Source organism: Electrophorus electricus, chromosome 9 (genome assembly GCF_041902795.1).
Source record: "Electrophorus electricus isolate QZ-2024a chromosome 9, ASM4190279v1, whole genome shotgun sequence".
In the NCBI taxonomy this organism is placed as follows: Eukaryota; Metazoa; Chordata; class Actinopteri; order Gymnotiformes; family Gymnotidae; genus Electrophorus; species Electrophorus electricus.
In genome coordinates, this window is record NC_137505.1 from 20974980 (window position 1) to 21002300 (window position 27321).

Genomic DNA, 27321 nt, shown 5'->3' on the forward strand with positions numbered 1-27321 from the left:
AAAAAAAAAAAAAAAAGATTTGCACGATGGGCAAAGCTGAGACTATGCGTGTGTGGTGTGTAAGTGGGCAAGCTTTGGCCATCTTTCTGATGTACACAGGAGCCCCTGAAGCCCAGCTTGCCCCGAGCTCCACACACCACCTTTCGCACTCACTTCCATTGTCTCATCTACTGCCACAACCTTCCCATTTGATCTTCTGTTCTGGTGCCCCTCTATGGGCTCCTTCTACACGGCTGTGTGAAAGGATCTGACAGAATGACAAGGATTTAGGCAAACTGAGAGGAGACTTTAGAAAGGGATGTATGCATATATGTGTGTGTGTGTGTGTGTGTGTGTGTGTGTGTGAACACACATATGGAGGCAAGAGGGTCGCTTGTGCTTCAAACGGATGGTACATGTGGCCTCTAACACAAAATCCTGTTATGCTGCCGACATTATTTAAATAAAGATTGTTCAACAAACAGTGTCAGCAGTGTTTTGATGTGACATGAGCACCAATGAAGCACACAAAGAGAAAGAGGAACACATACTGGAGACTTGAACCTCTAAACTGGCTAAACTGGCTGTACTAAAGAAGTGATCAAGTACCCATACCCACGTGACATTCCTCATAGTTAATAGCTGCAAAAAAGGTTTCCGTAGTGGTGTGAATGAATACCGCAGCTAAAGAAACAAATGAGAATTCAGGTACGTTTGCAGGACAATTGCACGAACTGAGCGATGTGCCGAGTACATTTTAAAAATGGCTGCACACGCTGAGAGTGGACACAGCGAGCATTCCTACTGCCATTCCTACATTCCTACATTGAGTTTTTCGGGGCAAGGACGGTGTGTGCGCGCTTTCCACTTTCTTAGGAAAAGGGCCCAAAGCTTTGACGGGGCGGAATGAAAATCCCGTGCCGGTTTTTCCCGGCTACCGGGCCGTGCCGGGACCGAGGAGCGCAAGCGTTCTCTCCTTTGCGTTCCTGTTGCATTTCAGCCGTTGTTTTTGATACAAACCCTCTGGCCCCGACTGAAGAGCGCTGTTCCTCTTAGAACCCCGCCCCCAACGGCCGCGGTGCGTGCGACCTTTTGTGGGCACTAACAAATTGGGGGCAAGCAGGGTTAGCTGTGCTCAATCAATGTCCAGGACAGCGAGAGAATGCAACAGTAATAAGACAAAATCTTGAGACCCCTCCTATTAAGGCAACACCATATCCACCCCTCCGTCCCTCGCGGGGCCATTGTTCTCCATGTCTACCCTGAAATAGCAGTTTCCCCCGTGCACTAGCACTCCAACGCGGTCCTCTCGGCCCTCCCAAACGGGCCCCCCCCCACCGCCGCCCCCTGTGATGCTTCGGACAGCTCCCTGGAGGAGGGATATTTGTTTAGGAAAAATCGATTCAACTGTAAAACAACGGCCCATCGCCTGACTCCCGCAGGAAAGCCAAAGTGACTGACAAGAAAAAGCAGTCGAAAGGAAACCAACTCATCCTAAAGGGAGAGAGAAAGCAAGAGAGAGAGAGAGAGAGAGAGAGAGAGAGAGATAGAGAGAGAGAAAAAAGCAAAGAGAAAGGGAACGAAAGGGAGAGGACAGATAAACGGGAAAAGCAGGAGAAAGCCTGGGGGGGGGGGGGGGAGACCCTTTCCTCTCCCACAAAGGCTATTTGTTAGCAACAAGCTGACAACGGTTATTCTTCCTTCTTACCTCCAACCAGAAGGGCTCATCTCAGTGGTTCAGTTGTGTTGTTTTACACTATACATTAAACAACTATTTAAATCTCGTGTGTCAAATGTACAAGACTGCTCTAACACAGAATAGAGAGAAAGGATTGTTAACCCTCAATTACATTTTTCCATTTGAAAGTAGATACTCAGAAGTTCCCAAAACTATTCCATATGGAAGGCAGAGTGACTGGACAGGACTTTTAAAAGAGCAGAGGAGAGAAGAAAGGACATCGAATGAGATTAAGGGGGGGGGGGGGGGGGGACTGAAAGAAAGCCAGGAGACTAACGAGAAGCGAGGAGAAGAACGCAACAAAGGGAAACGCAAGTTTAGGAGTGGAACGCCAGTGAGTGGGAGAAGCGGAGGAAAGAATGACTGAGAGAAGGAGAAAGACAGAGTTAGTGGAAGAACAGAAGCGTATCCAGCTGTGCCATTCCTTCTTTACCATACCGACAGCTCTCATTCAAAACACACTCAGACCAAAAACAAAATTAAAAATCCTCCTTCATAGCCCTAAAATCAAACAATAAGGCCCTGAGCTGATCAGAGAATCCAGGGGGTCTTTGATTCTAAAAGAGGTGCCAATTATTGTCAGGAGTCCTGGCTTAGTGAGGTTTTCAGATCTCCGGCAGCAAAGGACCAGTTGCTACAACCGAAGAGGAAGAAAGTGGCTCATTTATACACTTCAAAACGTCATCATGATTGGCAGATGGTGCCTTAGGTCAAGACAAAAAAAATTAATTGATCAACTGCTGAAAATATTACGTGATAAGTTCCCTACTAGTTCCCTACTACCCATTAAACTAGCATCTATATTTTGTCCATTTTTAAAACCCAAAAGTTCGACAAACCTGCTCATAAATCTTGCTTCCCTGCTGTGTACCTGACCTTCTGAGGCTCGCCACAGCAAAGCAAACCACCACCACTACAGACCATGGCTACGAAAGACCACGCCGTCATGAATCAAAACAAAAACAAAAAAACAAAACAGCATATGGAGTTAGGGGGACAGCGCCTATTAGGCAAATTACAGAGCAGCGCTGAGGATTCACCGCTGGCTTTGTGTGATGGATGCTTGCATGTTTGAGTAACTGAAGATGATTTGGTGTGGCTGTGGCCTTGGTCAGCTTGGTTAAAAGAGGATGCGTGATGATCTCACTGGGTGAAACAATGGAAAAACCTCGGGAGGGCTTCACGGGTCATGAAAGCGGTCAGGACAGCTTCATAGGAACACAAAGTTGACCTTTTAAAGACAGAAGCTGCAGGCACACGGGGTCAATGCTCACTTACTGCCTCACTATCGTGACGTCAGACTCAGCTGGCAAGCATTAGGGAGTCACCACGAGCACTTAGACAAGGAAGCTGAAGTTGGATAAATGATCAACAAGCAGGACAAAAAAACGGCCCGTAACACTTCCTACATCATCTTGACATGGAGGCCAAAAGGAAACAAATAAATAAAGCCGACAAACACAGAAACAAAAGGTGATGGAAAAAATTTGGAATGAGAAGTTCTCACCTGCGCATCTGAAGCTCTGAGCAGTCAGGCCTTTCTCCACAGCCAAGCAGGTGAGAATGCTGAGGAAGCTGGTGGTGACGGACTGCCGCTTAGCCCTCTGGGTCCCCCTCTGCTGACGCTCGCGGGCAGGCCTGCTCCGCATCAGCACGCCGGGGGCCGCCGGCTGCCCGCCGTCGGCCTGCGTCCTCTGGGAGGCCACGGCCGCACGCAGGGCCTCCACCCAGTCCTGGGCCTTGAGTTCGCTCTCGGCCCGCAGGCGCAGCACCTCGTCGGGGAAGACGGCCTGGAAGCGGGCGCGGCCGCCGCCCTCGGCCTCGTCGCGCTGCACCGCCAGGCAGGAGGCGAGTGTATACTGCATCACGGGCTCGGAGACGGGGCCCCGCCCCTCCGTGGGGAAGGCCTGCAGGCACGTGCGGCCCAGCACGAACGTGAAGGCGCTCCAGTTGTTGAGGTCACTGAGCTGGTAGAGGACGCCCGCCTTGAGCGCTTCGGGGCAGCGCTGCGTGTAGAGCGGCAGGGCCTTGGGCCGCGGCGGCCGGGCGTCCGAGGCGCGCTCGCGGGGCGGGCCCTGGGCCGCGGGAGGCTCCTCCTCCTGCTGGCGGGCCGGGCGGGCGGCCACGACGCGCTCCCACAGCAATCGGCGCCACTCTAGCGCCTCCCGCTGGCAGGGAGCGCGGAGCTGCAAACGGGTGCTGTTGAAGAAGAGAGCCTGTAGCACACGGCCGTCCTGGGGCAGCGGCGCGCCCACCGCCTGGCAGTGCGAGAGAGAGAGCGCCGTGCACAGCTGGCGGTTGCCGCTGCTGTCCAGGCTGTAGAGGCGCAGCTCACATGGCGTCAGCTCCACGTGGCAGGCGCACCAGCGGCCCCACGCACCCTCCCTCTGGTCCAGCACGCCCTGTTTCACCACGCTAGGGCTGCTCTCTTTGTTGGCTGAGAAAAGGGGGGGGGGGGGGGGGGGAATAAAAATGATGCGATTTTCAAAAAATTATTCTAAAAATCAACCTTCTCGGTAGCAAACTGGGGTTGTCGATATTGAAAATAAGCAGTGGCGGAGGTTTGGGGTGAGAAATTTGAGAGACAAGGTGAAGGAAGCGATAGCATGGTACACAGTTCAAGTCTTGTTCAGTCAAAATAAAGTCAGTTTTGTCCAAGCTGTCTGATAGCTTTCATTGCCAAAACCATATAGATTACACAGAAAATATACAATTTTAGTAGGATTCTCTAAAAAGTAGCTTCTCCCTGATTTTCAAGACCATTTGGTGTCAGCCCACTGTCAAAAGAAAGCAATATGGATATAAGGATATGGATATAAGCAAATCTGAATAAAGTGACAACTGATATCATTGAACATATCGTATGAAAAACCTGTGTATCAAACATCTTGTTCAAAACACTAGTGCAAAGTAGTGAGAGAAATTTGAAAATAAAATTACTCATTAATTATTCACTAGAGGCTGCATTATATGATTGGAAACTCTAATGAATGATTACTGACCATCAGTCCGGCAGACTGCATGATGCTGTATGAGATAAGACGCCCAGTAATTCTGCATTACTGTCTCCAATTTCCTTTCCAACAACTACATCATTGCGGAGGGTCACGGCCATCTATAACGCTGGTGTGTCCACCAACATGCCTAGAAGTCTTCATGCGCAGCTGGACACGAGCAGCGCAGTTTAAACGAGGCACGACTTTGGGAGGACGCGTTCAGGCCGGAGCCGGCCGGGTCAGAACGCCGTCACGTCGATATCGCGCCCCGTGGGGAGAGCAGCTGAGATATCACTTCCTACGTAATGATTCATCAGCGATGGACGCAGATGCTCGCGCCGGCTGGTGACGGATGATATTGTGCTACGCGATAGCGCCTCGTCTGCTCCTCTCGCGAGTGTCGGCTGTGACCTCAGCAGGAAGAGAGATCATTGTTTGCGGGCCGCTGTGCAAACAGGACGGCCGAGAGTGGGCCCTAATCTGCGCCGTTCCTTTTCAGGCCTTCCTCCCTATTCCCGACTCTATCTCACGGTCCCCACTTTATCTGCTTTCCTCTCTCTGTCCTCGGCACCCATCGCCTGCGCTCTTCCTCAGCCGGGGCAGAACAAGATTTCCTCTCGGGCCAAAGAATCTTGATGGGTGTTTGGGACTGGGGAGCTATACTCCCCAACGCTTGCATCTGATCTGACAGAGGTCAAATGGAAGCATGCTTGATAGCAATTTCCCAAATGTTGTTCTTAGGTCTTATATGTAGTTTAACAGCCAAAAGTGCACCTTCCATAACCCCAGCACGCTTAGCAGCCAGTCCCCTCCCTGTGATGCTGTAAAGCTGAGGACAATGTGAGCTAAACGCGGGTTTGGTTAAGGGGGCGTCATCCGCCGCTTTGGCACTGTGGAACCCCGTTTCTGGAATCACAGGGCAAATTCCCTCACTCAGCGCTTCAAAAGAGAGTTCGAGTTCACGGCCGTGGAATGGGCCAGAGGAGGCGCAAAGCGTGCTGACGTGACTCAGCTGAGGAGTCCGCGCTGTGCTGGCAGCCTCTTCGGCAAAACCTGCTGTCTGAATGTGTCACAAAGTGGCAAAACCTCGACACACTGCACATAAAGCCAGCACTAGTGACAGAGCTCGGGGATTCATATGCACCAAGATCACATGACTCTTAGTGCCCAGGAACAAAGTGTTGAAGCATGCTGTGAGTAAGATCATGAGCTTACCAGGTAACGTGAGCAAGAACTCCAGGCCGCCAGGCTTTTTTTTTTTTTTTTTAAATCATGTATTTGAAATTCTTGGAATGACCAGAATCAGTGCAGCCATCAATTTAACTTGATATAAACACTGACTGATAATGTTGTTGAGTTCATGTAATTAACTCACGTCACTGGCGGACCAATAAACATGCAAATGAGTATGCATGCGCCATTGTGTTCTTGGGCAGACCTGTGTCCCACTTCAGGGCCGGTAGGTCTCAATTAGCGGTCTTCTTTTTTCTGTTACGCTACCACCATATTGCTTGACACAATCCTTTGTTTCACACAACCGAGCCTGACTGCGTGCAGTGGATCCAGCAAACCAAAGCTGACTTCCTGTGAAAATCACCAACACAGCCACAGGAGACTTTAGTTTGAAAAACTAAAAATATATCAATCCTCACCAAAGGCTGTAATCAAACTAACAAAGCAGAGGTCACGTTACATGATGATAAATGGTGTCTGAAACTTTGGGCATTTTGTACTGGGGAGAAAAGGCAATACCAGTAAGTAGGTTTTACATTCTACAGCCAGACCCTCAAAGGCCATATTGAAATAGAAGACACAGTAGATAGAAATTAACTCCCAGTTGAACCAAGCCAATCGTAACAGGGTTTGACATGTTTAATGTTCCAATAAGAGGGTTTTAGTAATGACGGCTTGTAGCTTAGCAGGCATACCGACTTAAACAGAGGTAACGTAAAGCTAGCGCATTCTCTGCTATTTGGGAGGTTTTATTGCTGTCCATAGGAAGAATAAAAAAGGAACTGAAAACAAGCTATATTTAACCGGAGGCCTTTTAAACGAAGCAGTTACGTAATTAAACAGAACTCAAGTGTGGCGAGGGATGTCGAGGCTTTGCCCCTTTCCAGTAATCAACAGATCCATCAACATTAGAATCTGAAGGAGCATATGCAAATTTTTTAAAAGTCACCGAGGCCAAGGCGCTGCTCGGTGTGCCGCACTGGGAAAGGAAAGCGTAATTTGGTGGGCAGTTCAGTCCTTCTGCTCTCTTCTCCCCGCCCTACGCAAACTTCTGTCCTGCAGCTCACAAACGCCAGGCCAAACTACGTCAAATTTAAGATGCAAAGTGACAGGCCCTACCAGGCAGGTATAAAGAAGCATTCTGAGCGACGCGAGTGCGGCTTTTGGTCCGCGGGCTATACTTAATCAGTTTTATATGAATTAGCGAGCACAGGACTAAACCAATCAAATACATTGAAGAAAGGTGACACTGATTATATTAGCAGTGAATTGCCCCATACTGTGCAATTACCTTCATGAACACAGGCGGGAACAGTAAGCATCGCTGAAAGAGGAATCCGTGCGCTCTGCGCGCTCAGGCCGCCGGCCCCGCCTGGCCGCAAGCCCACTAATACCTTTTCACTTGTATGCTAATCCTCTTAATATCAGGGGTAATTGGGACTCACTCTTTTACAGCACAGTGCCCGTTTTGTCGCAGAATTGCATTATCCCACTAGTACCTTCTTTGTCGAGGATCCCTTTCAAATTCAGATGTGCGGCTTGCCCAAACAAATGAACACGGAGACAAACAAACAAACACGCGCACAGCAGATCCGGGCACTCGCGACGGCGAAACCGCTAATCCGATCTAATCAGCGCAGCCCCGTCCGCCTCCCCGCGGCCCATGTCTCGCTCCGTGATAAAAAGATGACGTGGTCACACAGGTGCGATGGGGGAGGTGAGGGGAGCAGGCTTTGAGACCACGGCTACCAATGAATGCTCTCCATTTATTAGCTGAGCAGATATCAGCTAGAAAATCATTACAATGTGTAAAAACAAAAAAACTGCAGTAAAGTAATCAGGTCAGTCATATTACACCGAAGCCTCACCTTCCTGTTGGTTATTTAGCGCCATGTTCTTGAGTGTGTTCTTGTCGACTGCTGGCACGCCATTGTCCATGTACGTCCGGTTGTTGACGTCGGAGCGGGATCTGTTGTGCCCCCTCTTGAAGCCCCCACTGGTGTTGCTGGTGGAGTTGTTCTCCTTGGCGTGGGCCGCCAAGTCGTTGGTGGAGCGAGCTCGGTTCCTCTTCCCACTCCTCAAGCCAAGCACGCCGAAGGAGGACGTCTGCTCTGCCCAGGCCAGGCGGTGGGACGACATCTCCGCCTGCCCCCCAGACAGCAGCCCCCACACTCCGCTAGAGCTCAGCTCGTCCAGAGCCGAAACTTCTTTCAGCTTGGGTGGCCGAACTTGGCCGTCGTCCTGCACGCCGTCCGGTCCGTGCAGGTAGTCCTCTGTGGCCTCGAGGGCCGGGCTGATGTCCTCGACCTCCAAGCCCTCCATCACCCACACAGGCGGCGTACCAGAGGGGAGCCGGAGAGGCGGAGGAAGTGAGCGGGTTCCTTTAGCGTGCACACCTGGGAAGGAGCGGATGCAGACACCTCGAGGCAGCAAAGATGGAACATCTGCTGTCTGGGCCCAAGAGGAAGCTTGGCAAAACTGGTGCTCCTCGAACGCTGCAAACGCTTCCAGCACGAACACCAGATCTGTAAAACAACACCGTCAATCCGGTATCTTTGGAAACTGGTTTATTGCGCCACCAGTCACTGGCGAGCTGAGAGCGTTTAGCAGCCTTCGACAGTCCTAGTACTGTTCAGCCCATGCAGTGCCTCGTCATCAAACATTACTGGACATCAAAGATTCAGTCTCAGTGGCTGAAACCAAAATGTGGTGCACGGAGCAAAGGTCCAGGCATCAACATCCTGCATCGAGACAAACGAGACAAAAACATGTCAGATTTGCACGCAAATGAAGGAGTTAGTCCATGTCACTGACGCTGAATGGAGTTAAAACACGAAGAGCTTGGCATTGTCGAGATATGACTATAGACACAGCAACAAACACTACAGGGGATCTCATGCCCAGAACAGAATAGTCCATCAGCAGGTAACGTGTAAAAACAGCAGAGAGCACGTTCCCGGCTTTGTCTTAAAAGCCACAATCTTGTCCTGGATTATTTAGTTCACCTATTCCACTTGTCCCTTAAATTACCCTGTAGACAGCTTACTGCCTGAATCAATGAGAGAATAGGCACCTGTGCTTTCCTATAGAGACAGACCTTGGGTTACCTGAGCTTTGATGTAGAAGCAGATCCTCGGTTACCTGGGTTTAGATGTGCAGACGGATCACTTTCTTTTACTGATTGGGCTGCGCAGTAGTGAGGTTCCCCGGTTACTCCACTGAGCTCTGTTTGTTGCTATTGCATTTCATGTGATGCTGCGTCCCAGTCTGTCTCACCCTGGCTTCCCCGTCTCCCACGCGGACATCGATTTCCTCTGCCTTCCGGCTGAGGGTCTTTCACTTTCTTAAGGCCGTGCATTATTTAGAGGGCATTACGTCACCCCTGGCCAATGCCGGAAGAGCAAAGTCAGCATCACTGAGTGAGAGTGTGTGTGTGTGTGTGTGTGTATGTAAGAGGGATGTGGATTCATGGATAAGGGGTGAGCTGGAGAGCTCTGCAAACAGAACAATCCACGGCTTTCTACATCCTTACTTAAAACGTGACTCTGCATGGCAAAGGAGGAAATACAACCCTGCTTGGCACAGCCCACTTGGAAAATATTTAGTCACAGAAATCCTTAAACCCAAAAAGGTGACACTACTGAAAAAACAGATACCAACCACTGAACCAAATTACATGTTGGCAGTAGTTAGTGTCGGTGAATCAATGGCATTGGACAACAGCTCTGAGACAGATTTGCTGGGCCGAGACTGACAGACAGGGCCAAGTGTCTTGTATCGGATACATCAGATCATGGCTGCCAGTGTTCTGATCTCCTCATAAAGATGAAGTAGCGTGAGGGATGCAAAGACAGTTTCTATTTTTAGCATCCTGGCAGCAGGCATCACGGCGCAGCACCGAGGAGGCATGGACAAAGCTGAGCTCCACGCCTGCGGCTGCACTCACTGATGCTGTGTTTTAAACCCACCAGCAAAATCTCTCTGCTCCATCATGCGAAGTAAACATATATAATGCATATTGTCTTCTAAGGTTTTATAGCCTTTTATGCCCTTGAATGCTGTAAGATGCTTGGTTCAGAGTTCGCATGGAGGTGATGCATTCAAATGTAATTTCTGTTATGAACAAGGAAGTTATTCAGTTCACCTATAAATCACATACATGAAGCCATAAAAGAAGTTATGGAAATCATTTTTTCTTTATCCGGCCCTAAATGGCTGGCATGTCTTAGTGTCATGGCAGTTCTGATGAAGTACATGGAAAAACCAACACGAGATGTGTTTACCCTTCCAGAAACACCACATATTTTAATCACTGTGTAGGGGGGCAGACATGAAACACCACAGATTTTAAACACTGTGTAGAGAGGCAAACATGAAACACCACAGATTTTAAACACTGTGTAAGGGGGGCAGATATTAAAGCTAGGACTGAGTCTGTTTCAGAAATGTTATCGATTCATCATTTTCTAATTAGGCTCCTATTAGAGTCTAATTTTCTAATTAGGCTTCTATCAGTTCAATTCATTTTTGAACAAGCTTCAAAATAAAAACTATATAGAACTTGTACCAACATTTGAAGTGCAAAGAACTGATACTAATTGGATGTGATTGAATTCAACTACAATTTAAGCAGTTGCCAAACAAACTATCTTTAAGTAATCAGGTTTCCTGTTTCCTACTATATTGTATGGTATAAATTAGTTGGAGTCAATACATTACACAAATGATGATTAGCTAAAATATTAGTCCAAGGTGAGCACATTTTTTTGAAGAAAATGCACCATATAAATGGCGTGGGAACATAAAAGAAAGAACAGTCCAAATATTAGTTCTAATTAATTCTAAATAATGACTTTACGCCAAGAGGTTTTGGTGAATACATCTATAAACCACACATTCATGACTCCAGGACATGAGGCAGTGGTAAAAGTGCTATTTAAACAGGCTAAAGTCACTAAACTTTGATTTTTTTTTTTGCCTTAATGTGACACAGATCTGATTTTTTTTTCAGGGCTGTGTGGACACAAATTAGATTAGAGTCACTTTCATATGCAGTCCTAGATCAGATATGTATACAATTTTGACCATATGGCATGAATGAGAACTGCTAGATCAGAATCAGTGGCCTTTTGCCTATGCATGCACTTAGCATGTCAGCAAGCATGGCGTGCACAGCAAAAGACCAACAGGAGAGAGAAACGATCAGAGGGAAATGGTCAATTCTAGCCGTCTGGCTAATTTGTTCGTTTTTTTCCAGCTGATCATGTACAGCTGATGAGCTTTTTGCCATCTTCCAGAGCAAAGTCAAGACAGGAAAACCTGACCTGACAAAACTGCAATCAAACAATGTGGCTTGTGATTCGAAAGTAGCCTGGGTCACATTGCTACGCATTGTATAGTATTAGAATTCAGTAATGTGATGGAGACCGTCACTTACTAAGATTAAATAGGAGTTTTAAAGATGGTGTGAGAAGATGGGTGCTCTGGCCACTTCACCAGGGAGCTGGCTCTGTGGTCCAGTGGTCAGAGTGTTTACTTCCTGTCAAACCCAGGTTCGAGTCCCAGGTAGGGTGGCTGCCTTCAGCCTTCATTACAAGTACCAAAAAATAAATTAATCAAACGAAAATAATTGGATTTGAGTCACATAATGATGAGTCACATAATGACATGTTCTTTGCTGTTCACACTGCCATCCAAATGACAAATCAGAATTGTGTCACATATAGAGGAAAATATTTGGGCCACTTTTACATGCATGTGATACCACGCATTACTAGATACAGTAGGCTTTAATCAAGAGAGTATCACAGTTGGCTGGATATTTTTTTTAAGAAAGAATACAAAAACAAACCCTGAAACAAAGTTTGGACTTATACCAGGTCCAGGATAAGACCCACTAGTCTGCCAGTTTCATCTCTGCATTGGGCATTTTCCACAACATAAAAATATTCAGCGAAAATTCATGCTGTAGTCAGGGGTTAAAACTGTGAACAGTCTCTAAAAATAAACCTGTAATGCAGCTCTGTCAAATGGGTAATACGTCCTTAAAAAGTGTATAAGTGTGCATTACTGTAAATACTCATCTACCCTACAGAAAAAAAAGTAATACCAGGCACCAGGCAGGATACAGGATATTTTAAACTGGGTACTTCAGAAAACGCTAAATGGGGAGCATCTGGTTAGCTAGCAGTTGACTCCCTTTAACGGAATAACGGTTGTTTACCTCCTGCTTACAGGGCCAGTGGCGGGTGCCAGTTTTTATCTAGCTGGTTAAGTTGTTATTTTAATGCCATCCCCAAGCATGCTGTGAAGAGTTAGCTAGAGAACTAGCCATCTGCCCGTCACTTTTAACCGTTTAAAGACTTACAACACAGCTTTAGAGAAAGAAGGGTAAACACTGCACAGAGATCCACGAACCACACATTAACGCGTACAGCTAGCTCGCTAGCTAACGTGCTCATCTGACTAGAGGCCACAGAGCTAGCATGCTAACATGCTCATCTAATGACTAGAGGCCAGAACTAGCCTGCTAACAGGCTAAAGCTAGCTGGCTAGCTGTCGCATAGCCACATCCTTCATCAATGACATTTGTTTTTCACGAGTCCGAGCAGTGCCTGCTGGCCCAGCTCCGCCTGTTTAAACACGCTCAGTCCTCGCAGTTCTGGGAACGGCTCGAAGGCGGACGTTTCTTCCCGATATTTACATAAGTCTGAGATTGTAAAACAATGACTCACCTGCGTCTGTTTACAAACTGTCATACACTGTTCCGACAGCTTAAATGTGTACGGGAGGGAACCTAAGCTGTCGTAGAACTGTTCCGCCCCGTCTAGACTCAGACGAACAGCAAGCGACAGTAGTTGCAGTATATGAATATAGACTAGTGGATATGTAAATAAAGAGCTTGTTTAGAATGATCTTTTCGTCAGAGTATTTGCATTAAAGGCAAAACAACCTAAGTGTTAATAGGAAGCTAAGTATTTAAAAGGAGAGTATCTGAAAAAGGAATAGCACTACTTAACTCAATGGTTTATAGTACTATTCAGCCAGGCCTATTAGACGTTTGAGGGAATCAAGGTTGAGGTACATGATATTGTGTGTATGTATTTCAGTACAATTTCAAAATGAGCAAGACATTACTGAAATGATGTGCCTGTTACCTATTTAGCACATAAGAAAATAAATCTGCAAGGACGTGAAAAAAAAGAAGTGAAAGAATTTACGGAAGTCAAACAGCCAGAAAGCTGAAAACAGCAAAGGTGAAGATAAACAAGGGACAGCCCTTAACTATCAACAAAATAAAAAAATAATTAGAAATACTGTTCTCTGCTTTGCCAAAAAGACAACCCTCAAGAATTCTGGGAAGAGGTTTATATTAGTTTAATGGCAAAAATGGATCATTTAATTAAGTATAGTATACCTGGAGTGCAGTCTGAGATAAAGCAGTGATTTATTTCAGTGTGCTGAAGTACTGAACCACAATGACAAAAATGATTCCTGCCTATTCACTCACAGACAGCACTGCACACATCACACACCTGTGTGGCATACTTCCAGGACTGGTGGGATTGTTTGTTGCACCTCTGAGTGATATTCAGTCTATTGATATGCATCCAAGGAAATCTATTTTACAGTTTGTAAACTGTCTGGACATCATTAAGACACGTTCTGTGGTAGAAACACTGGAGCAGGGTGGGGTGGGGTGGAGTGGAGTTAGAGGAGTGGACAGTGGATGTAAGATTGCTGTCTAGTAACCCAGAGGAAGCAGTGCTTGACGCCAGCACACCATCCACTGTCCAGGTCCGTGTGGAAAAAGAAACATTTTTCAAGTCTCCTTCAAGGCACAGGAGGAATACAGTAATTACGACGGGGACCCATTTCAACCTGGGAACTTCCCTCCTGCTACGCCACCCCCTTCTGTGTCATTTGTCTTGGCTTGTTGAAAAAAAAAACCCTGCTGTAATGAAGGAGGCAGAGAGCCCTGCTAATGGCCCCAAATAAGTTCCTTTCTGTACCATTGTTGCAGGGTAATGGCGATGTGTGCCTCAGCTGTAAACCCGAAGACGCCATGTTGCGAATGACCTATAGAGAGCACGGCAGCCCACGCATAATGCTAATGCACCGCAGAACGCCACCAGAGCTCGGGTTCGGCCTTCTTGCCCTTTTTAAAGTCTATTAAGAGTGTCAGCGGTGGAGCCCCGGGGAGGGGGAGGGGCACCGGCACCGTGTCAAACGCGCACACAAGGGCACTTAGTCAAAGGTGAGAGGGTGAATGGTGGAATTAGTGACAAATACCAACCGTAGCGGGATTTGGAAATGAAACATTTAAAGCAGTTTTGACCATGTCCATGTTTTAAGCGTAGATTTGAATGATTAAAGCCTATATAATACTTACATTTAGCTGTCAAAACTTGAATAATTTTCATATTCCATTGCAAGTCAAAGAGACATCTAACTTTTGTCAAAGGGACATTTTAATATTTACCGCATCACTGATATTCTGGAAGTAAAAGATTTTTGAATGGCTACATAGTTTGTAAGCTTACAGGAAGACAAAAGCAAATAAATCAATTTTTGTACTCATCACATGACCTCCATTTTGACAACTCAAAACCAGTAATGGTCCAAGGAACATAATCACTGGGCAGTGACGACATGTATATAATTGCACGACTAATAAGCACAAATTTCTTTACTGTCACTTTAGGAAGATAATCAGAACAATAATTTGTTTTTTTTGACACGTTTAGCTACATCGCAGGTAATGGTACTGAGAACGCCCACAATTCAACAATATTTCCAACGCGTATTGCCCCCAGCAGGGCGAGAAAGACTTCTGCAGGTGGTGAAACGACGTCTGAGTGGAGATTTACACCCTTGCTGTGTTCTGCTGTATTCTAGTTCTCAGAGGCAAACGTAAATAATGGCGTGTGCATATTAGTTCAGCAGTCTAAGACTACCTAAAATCCATGAACAAATCATTCACCTCCCTTATTTCGCCCGTCACTCTGAGCCTATAGAACGCGAGACCAGAACCAGGCGTCGCCTTCCGCAAAAAGTCTTTTTTCTTTTATCTACTGCTTTATCTCTTTGAGATTTATTCACGCACATCAGGCCCACCATCTCTCCCGCTCTTGGATTTCTTGACCCAAACCTCTCTCCTCTCTCTATTTCCCCTGTTGCCTGCTCGCGCGCTCTCTCTGTATTTTGATGATGTCCTCCTGCACTGATGACTAAATTATGATTGGGTTTAAGGATGGCAGGGCTTTCATCTGCCCAGTGTTGCCGCATGCTCTCCTCTCCAGCACAAAAGGGTCCGCTACCTCTGCACCGCCTGCTTTTGAAGAGCGGAGTGCCTACGCCGTCCCCATGGAAACCGCCGTTCGCTTTAGAGAGACAGAGAAGGTGAGCGAGAGAGAGGGAGAGAGAGAGAGAGAAACAGATAACGTGAGAAGCGCAAAAAGTCTGGATGTCGTTTCTTATCTTGGGTAGCTTGAAAGCTCTGGACATAGGCTGCATAGAGGGATCAGGACTTTGGACTAGAGAGATTTTAGTAGTTATAGAAAAGGTAGTGATCATTGTTTTTGAGAAACAGATAGAAAGATGATTGCGCCATCATTTTTTGAGTGAATAGTTGCTTGTTTGTTTGTTTGTTTTTCCTTGTTAATGAAAGACTCAACACCTGTTGCTGGTTTCAACCAACTGTCCCTCCGTGACCCAGCCCACCTGAGGGGGACGGTTCTGACTCTGCCGAGATCGGTCTGGTCTCGCTAAGAAAAACGTTCGCGGCTCTGCTGTTCTGCAGCAGCCTTATTACCGGCCTGGTCCACACACAGGCTCCATTCACACAGGAGGCATCACTGACTTCCCGTTTCATTTTAATAACGTTCTCCTCACGGCAGCACCAAAGCAGTTTTATTGAAGTGCAGACTTCCAAACGAAGTCGCCATTCTTACAGGAAGAATCCAATTTTCCGAGGACAATAGGGGCTGCCTGAGAGGGCTGATACGTTTCCTCGGCTCGTGGAGTCCGTCCCCCGGGATTACCTGCCCCGCTTCTGTTTTCCATCGCGGGTACCTAATCTCGTCAAGGATCCTCGCCGCAGTGGATGTGGGCACAGTGATCCGCACACATCCCCTCCTTCCTTCCTGATTTTGTGCCACCATAAAAACAGACACAAGACAGATATTGGTAGCGATTATAGACAATGGCGCTATTCTGGGTGCATTCAGTGACGTGTCATCTTGATCAGCTCCGGTCTCGTTGCAAGACCGTGGTTTTAGTACGGCGTTAGGGGCCAACAGACACACGCCTGACGCGCCTTGATGCTCCAATATAGGTTCTCCCGATTGCGCGATGGCTTGTTGGTGACATAAACTAAAGCGAGGATTGTGCGACTGCCCAGCCTGTCGGCACAGAAGCCAACGCAGTGGAACCACAGCAGGAATGAAGGGTAGTGCCTGCAGCGCCCCCACATGGACAACACAAGCCACTGCTGCGGAAAACCACTGGCAACGGGCCAGGTTTCTATTAGACTCAGACAAAAGTAACATGTTGTGAGTTCCACTTTTTATTAGCTACAGATGCATGGTACAACTGTAATAAAAGTATGTGGGTCGGTATACCCTGACCCACAATGGCTGGAAGAGGCTCTAGAGTTTACTGACAAGTGAGACAGAACATGTTCTCTATTGGTTCTGATACTAGTACAACAATAAACATGATATTAGAACAATGCTGAGGACTGAGTGTAATGCTGGCTTTTCGAATATTAAATTAGTAATATTATGATTAAACGGTGGAAGTAAAATGGTGCATGGGGTTAGGACTGTCTGAACTACCTAGAACACCATCCCTCATCCCCGGAAAAGACACTTTCATTCATTCCACCTGAAAGTGCGTCCCTCCCCTCTGGCGTTAGTGGTACGGTCCTCCCGGAGCGGAGGTGGACTGGCATAGGACCAGGGTCGGAGATCCGAGTGTGTTGTCGGTCCTTTGTCAGTGGGAAGGAAGGGGGTGGGGCATGGCGTGGGCGTGTCTCCGGGACGGCTTCACAGTTTGGCTTGGCTGGACAGCTTGGTTTTCAGATTCTCCGCCAGCTTGTCCAGGAACTCGAACGTGTTCAGGTAGTCGGCGCGCTGCACGCTGGAGTGGGTGGGACACACACACACACACACACACACACACACACACACACACACACACACAGATCAGAGCTGCTCCACAGCAAAACCAAGAGTGTGTAGACACTCTAGTCACACTGAAAGGTTGAGAGCGTGTCTGTGCTCCGCAGGCTGCTTGCTCTTCTAGACTTCCTTCCTCCACCCGAGACGCAGCCACTCAGCCGCTGTTTTGTTGGAGGAATCGATCAAAGAGAGTTTTGTTTTTCACCTCAGCAGAACAAGCACTAGTTCACTCTGCCAACCTGCAGACGCGTCCAGCTGCACAGCGAGCTTTTTTACGGTCATTTTAATTACTACTGTTATTAATTAACTGAAGGAACATGAAAGTGCTTCAGAAGAGAGCGAGAACAAACCTGGTGACGAGAGTTTAGGCATTACTGCATGATTACGTGTAGATTCTCCCATAGGAGTTTGCTGTGTGTATACTTATAGTCCCTTTCACACATTTCCTTGACCTGTACTTGAAGCGTGCGGTGCTCTGTCCGTGGAGAGAGCCGGGACTCACTTGGCCAGGCCTTTGATGCAGATGGCCAGGTCCTTGGTCATGAAGCCAGCCTCGATGGTCTCCACGCAGACGGCCTCCAGTGCCTGGGCGAAGGCGCGCAGCCCGGCGTTCTGATCCAGCTCCGCACGGTGCAGCAGACCTCGCGTCCACGCAAAGATAGAGGCTGCAGACAGCCGAGAGGGTGGGTGCGTGGGTGGGTGCGCATGTGTGTTTCTTTAGTGTGGAACTAGAGAGGTGATTCTGTGATTTTGTTCTGCTGGGACGTCTAATGAATTGACATTCATATTCGAATGTGCTTTAAGAAGGCAGCGGATACACACAGCCGTGAATACGCACACCATGGACACACATCAGATAAAAACACGCGCTAGTAAGCGGTGTACAGTGCTTCTGTAAGTTCAGATTGTCCTTTGTCCTATACGCGAGTGTGTGTGCGCGTGTGAATGCGGACATCTCACCGATGGGGTTGGTGGAGGTCTCCTTGCCCTGCTGGTGCTGGCGGTAGTGGCGCGTGACCGTGCCGTGGGCCGCTTCAGCCTCCACCGTGCGCCCGTCCAGACACACCAGCACGCTGGTCATCATACCCAGAGAACCGTAGCCTGAGCGCGGGGGTGGGGGGGTGGGGTTGACATGGGGCAAACTGAACACCCACAGCACTGGGAAAGTGTCCCTTCACACGCTTTCCTCGTGGAGAATTCTAACCAAGGCGTGAGGAAGGATGGTGTACGAGGGCGTGCGCGCAACGTGTGTGTGTGCGTGCGGCGGTCGGTCCTACCCTGGGCCACAGAATCGGACTGTACATCTCCATCGTAGTTCTTGCAGGCCCAGATGAAGCCACCCTCAGACTTCATGACCTGGGCCACCATGTCGTCAATCAGTCTGTGTTCATACCAGATGCCCTTAGACTCGAACTGAGCCTTGTATTCCCTGCACACACACACACACACACACACACACACACACACACACACACACACACACACACACACACACACACACACACACACACACACACACACACACACACACACACATCAGGATAATGTACATTTATGTACTTGTTTGGCTTCTCAGCATTAAAGTTTCTATTGTCTAATGTAATGTGTCCTATAACCACTCTGGGCTACTATCCAAATTTCGTGGATCACCATGTTTATAAAGCAAAACAAATCTGAACGTAAATGCTGCTCTAAATGTCTCTCTGGCTTTTGCCTCCGTTCCTGTAACAGCATATGTAACGGTCTTTGTGTGTGTTGTTGAACAGCGGGCTTACTTCTCGTAGATCTCCTGAAAGATGTCCTTGAAGCGCCCGTCGTACTTCTTCAGGATGGTGTTCTTGGTGCTGAGGTAGAGAGGCCAGCCTTTGGACAGCGCCATCTGGAAGGAGCTGTGAGCAAAGTCCCGGATGGACTGGTCCGTGTTGTACATGCCCATAGCGATCCCACCGGTACCTGCCAACGGTCCCAGAGGCGGGTTGGGATGGGGTGAAGGCATGTCAGGAGTCTGCCATCACAACCTGGGGTCAAGGCCACGACCGCCACGCTCTCGCCTCGGGGAGAGCATACAGAGAGATACCCTGTCCAACATCCTACAGGGACCCTGCCTTTTCTGGGATGTTGAGTCATGGGAACTTAACTTGGCATCAGTAATGTTCCAGCCTGTGCAGAACCTCCCACAACGCTCTCCCTCCCTCAACCGAGGCCTCGCAACGAAAAACCATCTATGTTCATGGTACGGTAATGGTAAACTGTACAAAATGAAAAACTAAAATAACTGATTACACAAAAAGGGGAAATGGCTGATGTGGGGGTTTTTTTTGCAAGGGGGCTTTTATCACCCTACAGAACTGGCTGAACTGAAATGTGAAGTCACCACGGTCCTGTCAAAGGCTGAGGAACCTGATTACCCTCACACGTTTGTTCGTAGAGCGTGCATGCTCAGTCAGTCTAGACCTGTGCAGTTAAGGACCACCTCACACTGCTTAATGATTAACCTGATTTAACTGGCAATGCACCAGCTCTCCGTACATCGGTCTGACCCTTGGCCTGTCCAAATGTATGCAAAATTCATATTTAATTACCACACTGTTTGCTCAAAGTGGGCTGAGGTACAGACAAACAGAGACTCACACACTGTATTACTGAGAAGGTAAACACAGCGCTTGCTCAAGTAACAGGCTGTCTGTACAGGGAACGTGCTTGCATCATGCCGTGCTGTAGGACTGGGAGCCAGTGGTGCATTCTGGGTTACTTGGAAGTACAGTAACAGGAGAGGCAAAACACAGCAGCGCACTGGAGTAGTGAGCTACCCGAATTGTAACTGGACCAAAATGGAGTATATGCAAACCCTTTGTTCTTCTGAATGTCATACCTTGGAAATCATGGACAACGAACTTAAGGGGCTCTCCTCCGTCCTTCGGCGTGTAGGTCATCTCCACACGTCCAGGGCCAGGTACAACAAAATCCGTGGCCTTGTACTGAAACAGGAGGGAGGAAATGCGGGTTGTCATGCCGGGGAACTGTGGAGTGACTGCGGTCTTAAAAGGATAAGAGTGCCATCTAGTGCCTGAATCAAGCTTCCACTCAGACCTCAGAGGCTATCGTAGGTTAATTAACAGATCCTTTAAAGACCAATAAAGAATAGGATGGTTAAACCGGTTCATTGTGCGTTTTAAATCACAACTAGAAAGGGCTAGAGACTGGCCTGAGTGCGCGAGGACGTTATTAGCAGTTACCATGCAGTCATGCACCTGAGCCTTCGCAACAAGCTCACCTACCCAAGACCGAGTCTAGAACCCTAAAATAAACGGATGTGACCCTTTCTGGCAACGAGGGGGCATGTCGTTCCACCCTGCACAGCATCATTCAGGAGGTGAATGTAAATTTTAAAAATAATAAACATTTCAAAGGGTCTCCCACCCTGCCTCTTGTGTTGGTCCCCCAGACGTTTGTGCTACGCCAATGCTCATGGACCTCCAGAAGGACCATGTCTGCTGCATCTGGCCATAACCTAATCTGGGGAGTAGTAAGGCCCAAACAAAAATGCCCAGACCAGATTATGCAGAGCTGTGTTTTGTAATTCCCGACAACCCGATGTTGGTCCATTTATGAAACACATGCCGCAACCATCGGATGACCTTCTGAAAGTCAATTCCAAGCCCAGCGAGCCAACGGACAGCAATCCATGGAAAAGCAAGCAGCTGCCCACTGTGCGATGCGCCTTGACCCATGCTGTTCACCGGCACCACGCCTGTAATCATGCGGTCCCCATCCACACACCCTCCATTCTTCCCACAGGGAGTTCTCCAAGTCTGGTTCACCCTGGTGGGACGGCAAGTCGAGGCGAAGGCCCTGAACCATCATGGACAGGATGTGACCAGCAGACGTGCAGGACCTTCGTTTTGATGTAGCGTACAGCTGAGTTCTGTGGGGAGGATCCGGGCTGCGAGGGCAGGACCAAAGGGCACTCACAGCGGGCTGGAGCCCGGGCCAGCTAATGGCCCGAGCGCAGCACAAAGGCTGCAGGGGGACAGCGTGTCAAACCCATATGGCGGACGCTGCGTGGGTTCTGTAGTTCAAAGGGCACCGTGGGCCACATACTGACTGAACTTTGCCCAGAGAGAGGACTCACTCGGGTCATCCCATTTCTGACAAAATCTATTCAGTGATTTAATTGGGCGAGGTGGGTGGGTGTGTGTCAGGGGGGTGGGTGCAGCGCGCATGTGGTAGTGAAGGCTTCCTGCAAAGCTGCCCACGTAACTAAAGGAGGTGGAGATTTGAAGTTGCACCCTTTGAACTGCAGAGATGCCCCACGGCTAAACCCGCGCGTTTCATGTAGAGCGGCGAGGACCGTGCTGAGAACACCAGTTAGAGTGTATGAGGTGTATTCCTCTGAGTCAGGACAGGAAAGACAAAGGTAGAAATGGTAAGTTATTGTAAGATCAGTTGGTTAACCGTACTGCCAAAGGTCATGCGCACAAATTTACTTACGCTGGGTTTTGCACACAATGCATGACAACAGTAGGAGCCTGTGCACCTGAGACTTATCCGTGAGAACCACGTACTGTACTAGCAGCGTTTCCCACATCTACTTGAGCAGGCCACCCAAGTACCGTAACGACCAGAGTATGTTTGGCCACACATTTTAGCATTTTTCCCCACTCTTTTTTTCTGACAGAATGATGCCATTTCGCTATCGATGTTCTAGTGGAGAATCTTCCATCGCTGCTCCCTTGACAATCACACCTGCTCTGCAGTGTGCAGAGAAACGTTTTACAAACAAACACGGAGCTTACTGTGCAGTTCTTCTCTGACTTTGGTAGTAGTTTCAGACTCTAAGACCAACCATGTTCTGTCGGTAGCTGACCACAAGACTCGAGTGTATTTAGCACAAGTAACTTCACCGTAGTGCAAGATGCAACAAAGGTGTCCTGGCTAAATGTAAGAAAGAGTTTAATGTTTTCTCCCAAGGCTGTGGCAGTTATAAAGACATGGACTATCTTTAGCTACTAATTAGATCCCTAATGTTTCATGCATTTACTCAGTAGAAATAAGCATTCAAGAACATTTGAAGAGAACACTGTGCAAGGACGATGAACAGAGACGTAGATCACCACAGATATCCAAGGTCAGCGTTTAGTGTGAAACGACAATAAATAAAAGCAGAAGCCTTGATGATAAAAATGTGTTCATTTGATGGGAAATTACAACAGCAGTCAGCAGTGAGGTGAAATGCACTGACCAAACTTGTTTCGACACCAAACACTGCTCGCCTTACTCGTCCTATGGGTGTATACGCAGGGAAGTGTTGGATCAGTGAGATATGCGAAATTACTAAAAATATTCACTAAACTGTCATTGTAGGCCATGTGTGTGCTAGCAGGTGATGCTGGCCCATTCTGCTGGGATATCTCAGACCTGTGGGAAACAGCGTGTAGGAAAAGGAAATATGACTGATGTGCAAAACGACTAATCACAAGTCAGCTATTTTGGCATGACGCATAGAAGGAAGCAATCTCGAAAATGGAGTCACAATATAAACAGTCCCCCAGGAAACACAGGTCATCTGGAACAACAACAAAAAAACCTGCAGAAGTGGGGACAGCCAATCAGAATGCAATGGGCAGAATCCTGACAGTGTGCTGAGGTTAATTAAAGCACTATAGACATCAGACTCTCCATCTACGTGCGGATGGCGCGTCCGAGACGAGTCCCTGCTACAGCAGTCCTGACCTGATCTCCGTGCGCGTGTCTGCCGATGATGATGGGCTTAGTCCAGCCAGGCACGACGCGCGGGATATTCTTGCAGATGATGGCCTCTCGGAACACGGTGCCCCCCAGGATGTTCCGGATGGTTCCGTTGGGCGAGCGCCACATCTGCTTCAGCTTGAACTCCTCCACCCTCTTCTCGTCGGGCGTGATGGTGGCGCACTTGATGCCCACGTTGTAGCGTCGCACTGCCTCCGCCGCCTCCACGGTGACCCGGTCATTGGTGGCATCGCGGCTTTCGATGCCCAGGTCATAGCTGTGAGGGAGGAAACAGCGGGTAAAGTGCACACACAGTGGCGTAAAGGCTCCCATGATGCCTCACGGCTCTCCACACGCAGTCCACTACTGGAACGCAACTGGCCAAGATTGCGCGACGGGTCTCAGTCACCGCAAAGAACACAAAGCAAAAGTGACAGCCGTTTTTCCATCGTACACTTCTACATTTCACACATAAGCTGCCTCGAAACATTTCTTTTCTAGGCTTTTTTGTGAAGTTTCTGGGGCACTTCTTCATATGCAAATGAGTCAAGAACTACATTCACTAATGAGAAAATGCCTTTTAGTGCTTAACCCGTAACCAGCATACCGAGCCTGTGAACATGTGGGGTTCCTCTAGGAAAACGACGACTGAAAAACTGGTTTTATACTCTTTCTACATTTGATAGAGAAAAGATGGACCAACCCACACTTCTTGCTGGGACGTTTGCCCTTTTTCCAAAGCAGCATTCATCGACCACTGTCTTCTGAAAACGAGAATGACAGGTGGCAGCACCACACATCACGTAAAGGCTGACATACGCTGGCGACATTTAATGACAGAGGACACGTGTTGCCATTGTGCCAGCTTCGGTTAGTGTCACCTTAAACCTTGGGGTAAATGGTATGAGTTGGCCCATTGTGCTCAAAGCGAAATGAGGCTGTACACGGCACAGTGAACTCTGCCTCTCTGCACTCTTGTGAGAAAACAGCCAGAGAAAAATGCTTTGGCAATAACTTTACAATGTGTTTTATTAAAAGACTGTTAACAGTCTTTTATTAAGGTAAATGTTCACAAAAGTACTATTCGTTATTAATGTATTGCGGTTAATAATAATAAACAAAAACCAATCACACAATCAATAGGGAAAGTAAATGACAACCTAAGTACCACTATAGAGAAAACAGCTGCTTTTCGATGATTTTTCCCAGACGAATGTGTTGATTTTCCCTAAACCTTTTTTTTTCCTTTTTAAGACGTCCACTGCTGGATGTTTTGAAAACTGCACTTAAATTTGAATGCATGAGTTTCACACTGGGTGAAGAACATAATTGTTCATAAATATCGACACACATGATTATCGAATTCCCATATCAACAGGAGCGTATTCGTGATATATTGCAGTACCGATATTCTGTACACAGCCCTAGAGAATATAAAAATCACTACAATAACACGCAACTCGACACGTGCAAAATACCTGCCAGCAAGAAGCTTTTAATATTTATGAACATAAGGGATCAAACCCCAGAATGACAGAAAGCATTTAGCCAGTGTGTTACAGTCCTACCTTAACAACACAGACGTGATGCTTCTACACTGGGTGCTTTCACAAACGGTCTCAGTAGCACAAGGGCCCAAGACTGAACTTAAGCCTAGTCTGTATGCAAATGTATCCTTCACAAAACCCCAAAAGCACTCAGAGAGAAGCGAGATGCCAACAATATTTCATATCAGGTAGTTGCATTCCTTACCACGAGAGAAGCACTACAATCATTACGCTGCACTGGGCCAAGTGACACATTTGACAAGGTTGCTGAGCTCTGTGTTCATGAGTTCTGCCTATTGTGTTCTGTCGCTGTGACCTTTGACCCGCTTTTCCTGCCCTTCTGAGGGTTGGAGCACAAGGCAGCATCAACCACGCTGATTAAAAACCTCAAACCCCATCACGTCCTTGAATATGCATTGCTACCCGAAATCAGCTTTGGCTAAGGCAAGTTCAAACAGACACGAACCTGAAAGACATCAAATGAGGGAAGAGACTGGACCAATGTCCTTCCACCAGGTAGCCCAACAAACCAGGTTTTCATTCAAGTCCAAACACGTCAAGCCAAGAGGAGACCGTACAGCCAACATAAAGCATCACCTCAAAGTACAAGCAACACAACATTTCAGTGGCCATGTTACCAGTTAATAGATAATGAAGGGGGACATTAGGATAAACTTTCATTTTTGAGTTCCTTTACGCATGACTACATTAACGCAGGATGTAACTGGTCAGAACTGAAATGATACAGAAGGCTCTTGAAACACTGCAAAGTCTACCTGCTCCTGACCAGAAGCTCTAATGAAAACATTGCCTAACATGTGCATCAACACGGTCCTCAAAGGTTAGATGAAATGCATGTCAAATATTGAAACCCCACTGCTCTCAATGAGATTATCATATAGCACAAAGTTTATACCATATGCTCACAGTGCAGATGCTCAGTTCTGTGTCTGTAATATGACATGCGCAACAGTAGTACTCCGAAGTCTAAAGGTCAGACACACGTGGGGTGGGTGACATCAAACAGGTGCATCACACAGCCAGCTGGTCAGTTTGTACTCAGAAGTATTACTGCCTGTTATTAATTCCCTCTGTATGTATGAGATGTTTCTTCAAATATCAGAATTGCTAATTTGCTATTATTTACAAGTAATTAATATGTGTGTAATAATGCCAAAATATGAGCAAAAATGGTAAGACTGAAATAACACCTGAATATGATGTCATGGCCTCAAAGATGGTCTCAAAGTTTATATGGATCTGCACAACACAGAAAGGCATGTGTCTATAGAAGCCTGGTCACTGTGAACGCCTTTAAACGGTGAAACATTATCAGCCAGACATTACAGCAACCTGCTTACATGCAGTATCAAGTGTAACCTTGGTAACACCTTCAAACATGTTCGTGCTAACAGGTAAATTACATGACAGTGCACAATACTACTGGAAATATTTAATTCTCTTCACCATCCCCTACACACACACACACACACACACACACACTCACACTCATACACACACACACACGCATACACACACACCCGCACGCACACCCGCACGCACACACACACACACACAGACACACACAGACAGACACACACTCACACACACACACTCACACTCACACTCACACACCTGTGTAAGCATAGATCCAGGTATGGGAAGATGAGCTTCTCTTTAATGAGTTCCCAGATGATTCTGGTCATCTCATCTCCCTGCATCTCCACAACAGAACCAGCCTGGATCTTCTCAGACATTTTGGAACCTGAAAGACAAGTCCAGTCACTCATGAAAGCAAGGGGTGTTTATTTATACACCACTTTACAAACCAGTGACAATGCAACGTGCTTCGCACAAACATATAAAAACAATGAAAAAATAAATACAGCTTATAACATCCCGAAGTGCACCACCTCAAGAAGGCCTTTGCAAAATTAAATGAAGTCTCCTGAGACTCAGTAAATTCCACCCAGAGATGCCGCGAGTCTTCTTTTAACCCCTCACGAGCTGAAGCCGCGAGGCTGTGCAACAGGTGCGTGTGGCCGACGCTCGAATCACGCCGAAACAAATGTGTCCTGCGTGTCCTGCATATCACCCTTCCCGTACACTGCGCCACGCACTACGACGTGCCCTCGTGACTCGTGCTGAACGTCCCGCCCTCGAAAGCAGAGGCGTGCGCGCGCGCGCGCGCTTCCATCAACGATCCGGGACGCGCGGGCGCGACCCGACTGCTAATAGCCTCGACACCGAGGAACCGGCTCGCGAAACCGTCCGAAAGAGCGGCGCTGCGCGAGCGCGCCTCTGGAGAATAGGCCGCGCGCACCGCGTCCGTTCATTGCAGTCTGCGGAAATTGGCAGTTTTAAAGTGGGAAGTTTTTAAAGTGTGATTTTTTAAAAAAGCAAGAAAAGAAAACAAGCGACACGTATCACAGGCGATCAGTGACGAACCCTACCTTTAACTCGGACGAGACGGACGCGCGAGCCTGCGCCTGCTTCCTTTCAAGTGACTCGAGAGGAAGGCGGGGCTTTCGCGGATCCGAGCATAGGATTGGCCGGGGCGTGAAACCCTACGCCGCGTTAGAGGGCTCCAGGCAATCAAAGCTAACACGGAACTTGGCTGGACCAATGAAATCTGGGGGCGGGAGTGCATCTCCTCCAGAGAGACCCGCCCTATTTCGGTGGAAATTGCAGATAAAATGTTGATTTTTAAAAATATTGATAAAATATTGATTTTCATTGCGGCTTCCTATCCCCATGAATCCCACATAAAATGTGCATTTTCGATACACACACGCGATGATAAGATTCAGTATTAATAGACACTTTTACCCACTTTGCAAGCTGCAAATCCGCCCCCCGTGGTCATGACTGTAACTGAAGGCCCTGAACTCATAGTA

The 27321-nt window shown here is 47.7% G+C and overlaps 2 protein-coding genes across 12 annotated transcripts in view; both read right to left on the minus strand.

Moving 5' to 3' along the window:
* The window catches only part of plekhm3 (pleckstrin homology domain containing, family M, member 3), a 30660-nt gene extending 17943 nt beyond the window's left edge, over window positions 1-12717 (minus strand). For 6 of the 10 annotated variants that reach the window (XR_014125270.1, XR_014125269.1, XR_014125271.1 and 3 more), the window contains exons 1-3: window positions 9054-12669; window positions 7815-8687; window positions 3225-4154 (exon numbers count right to left, since the gene is read on the minus strand). Coding sequence is in view for 7 of the 10 variants with exons in the window: in XM_081720638.1 (XP_081576764.1) it covers window positions 3225-4154; window positions 7815-8268 (1384 nt within the window). In the remaining 3 variants the exon portion in view is untranslated. The other 4 variants (XM_026995918.3, XM_081720641.1, XM_081720639.1 and 1 more) reach the window with 4 other exon arrangements.
* A 3778-nt stretch (window positions 12718-16495) lies between these two features.
* Window positions 16496-26941, minus strand: idh1 (isocitrate dehydrogenase (NADP(+)) 1). 2 transcript variants are annotated; one of them, XM_081720788.1, is made up of 9 exons: window positions 26878-26941; window positions 26060-26189; window positions 22863-23154; window positions 20002-20107; window positions 18905-19082; window positions 18407-18558; window positions 18090-18230; window positions 17632-17794; window positions 16496-17088 (listed from the first exon to the last, which is right to left on the minus strand). In XM_081720788.1, exons 2-9 carry the CDS (start codon window positions 26179-26181, stop codon window positions 16995-16997), a joined length of 1248 nt encoding a protein of 415 aa, XP_081576914.1. In that variant the 5' UTR covers window positions 26182-26189; window positions 26878-26941; the 3' UTR covers window positions 16496-16994. The 2 variants fall into 2 exon arrangements, with proteins under 2 accessions (XP_081576914.1, XP_081576913.1); XM_081720787.1 differs by lacking the exon at window positions 26878-26941 and adding an exon at window positions 26338-26567.
* Between the last annotated feature and the right edge of the window lie 380 nt (window positions 26942-27321).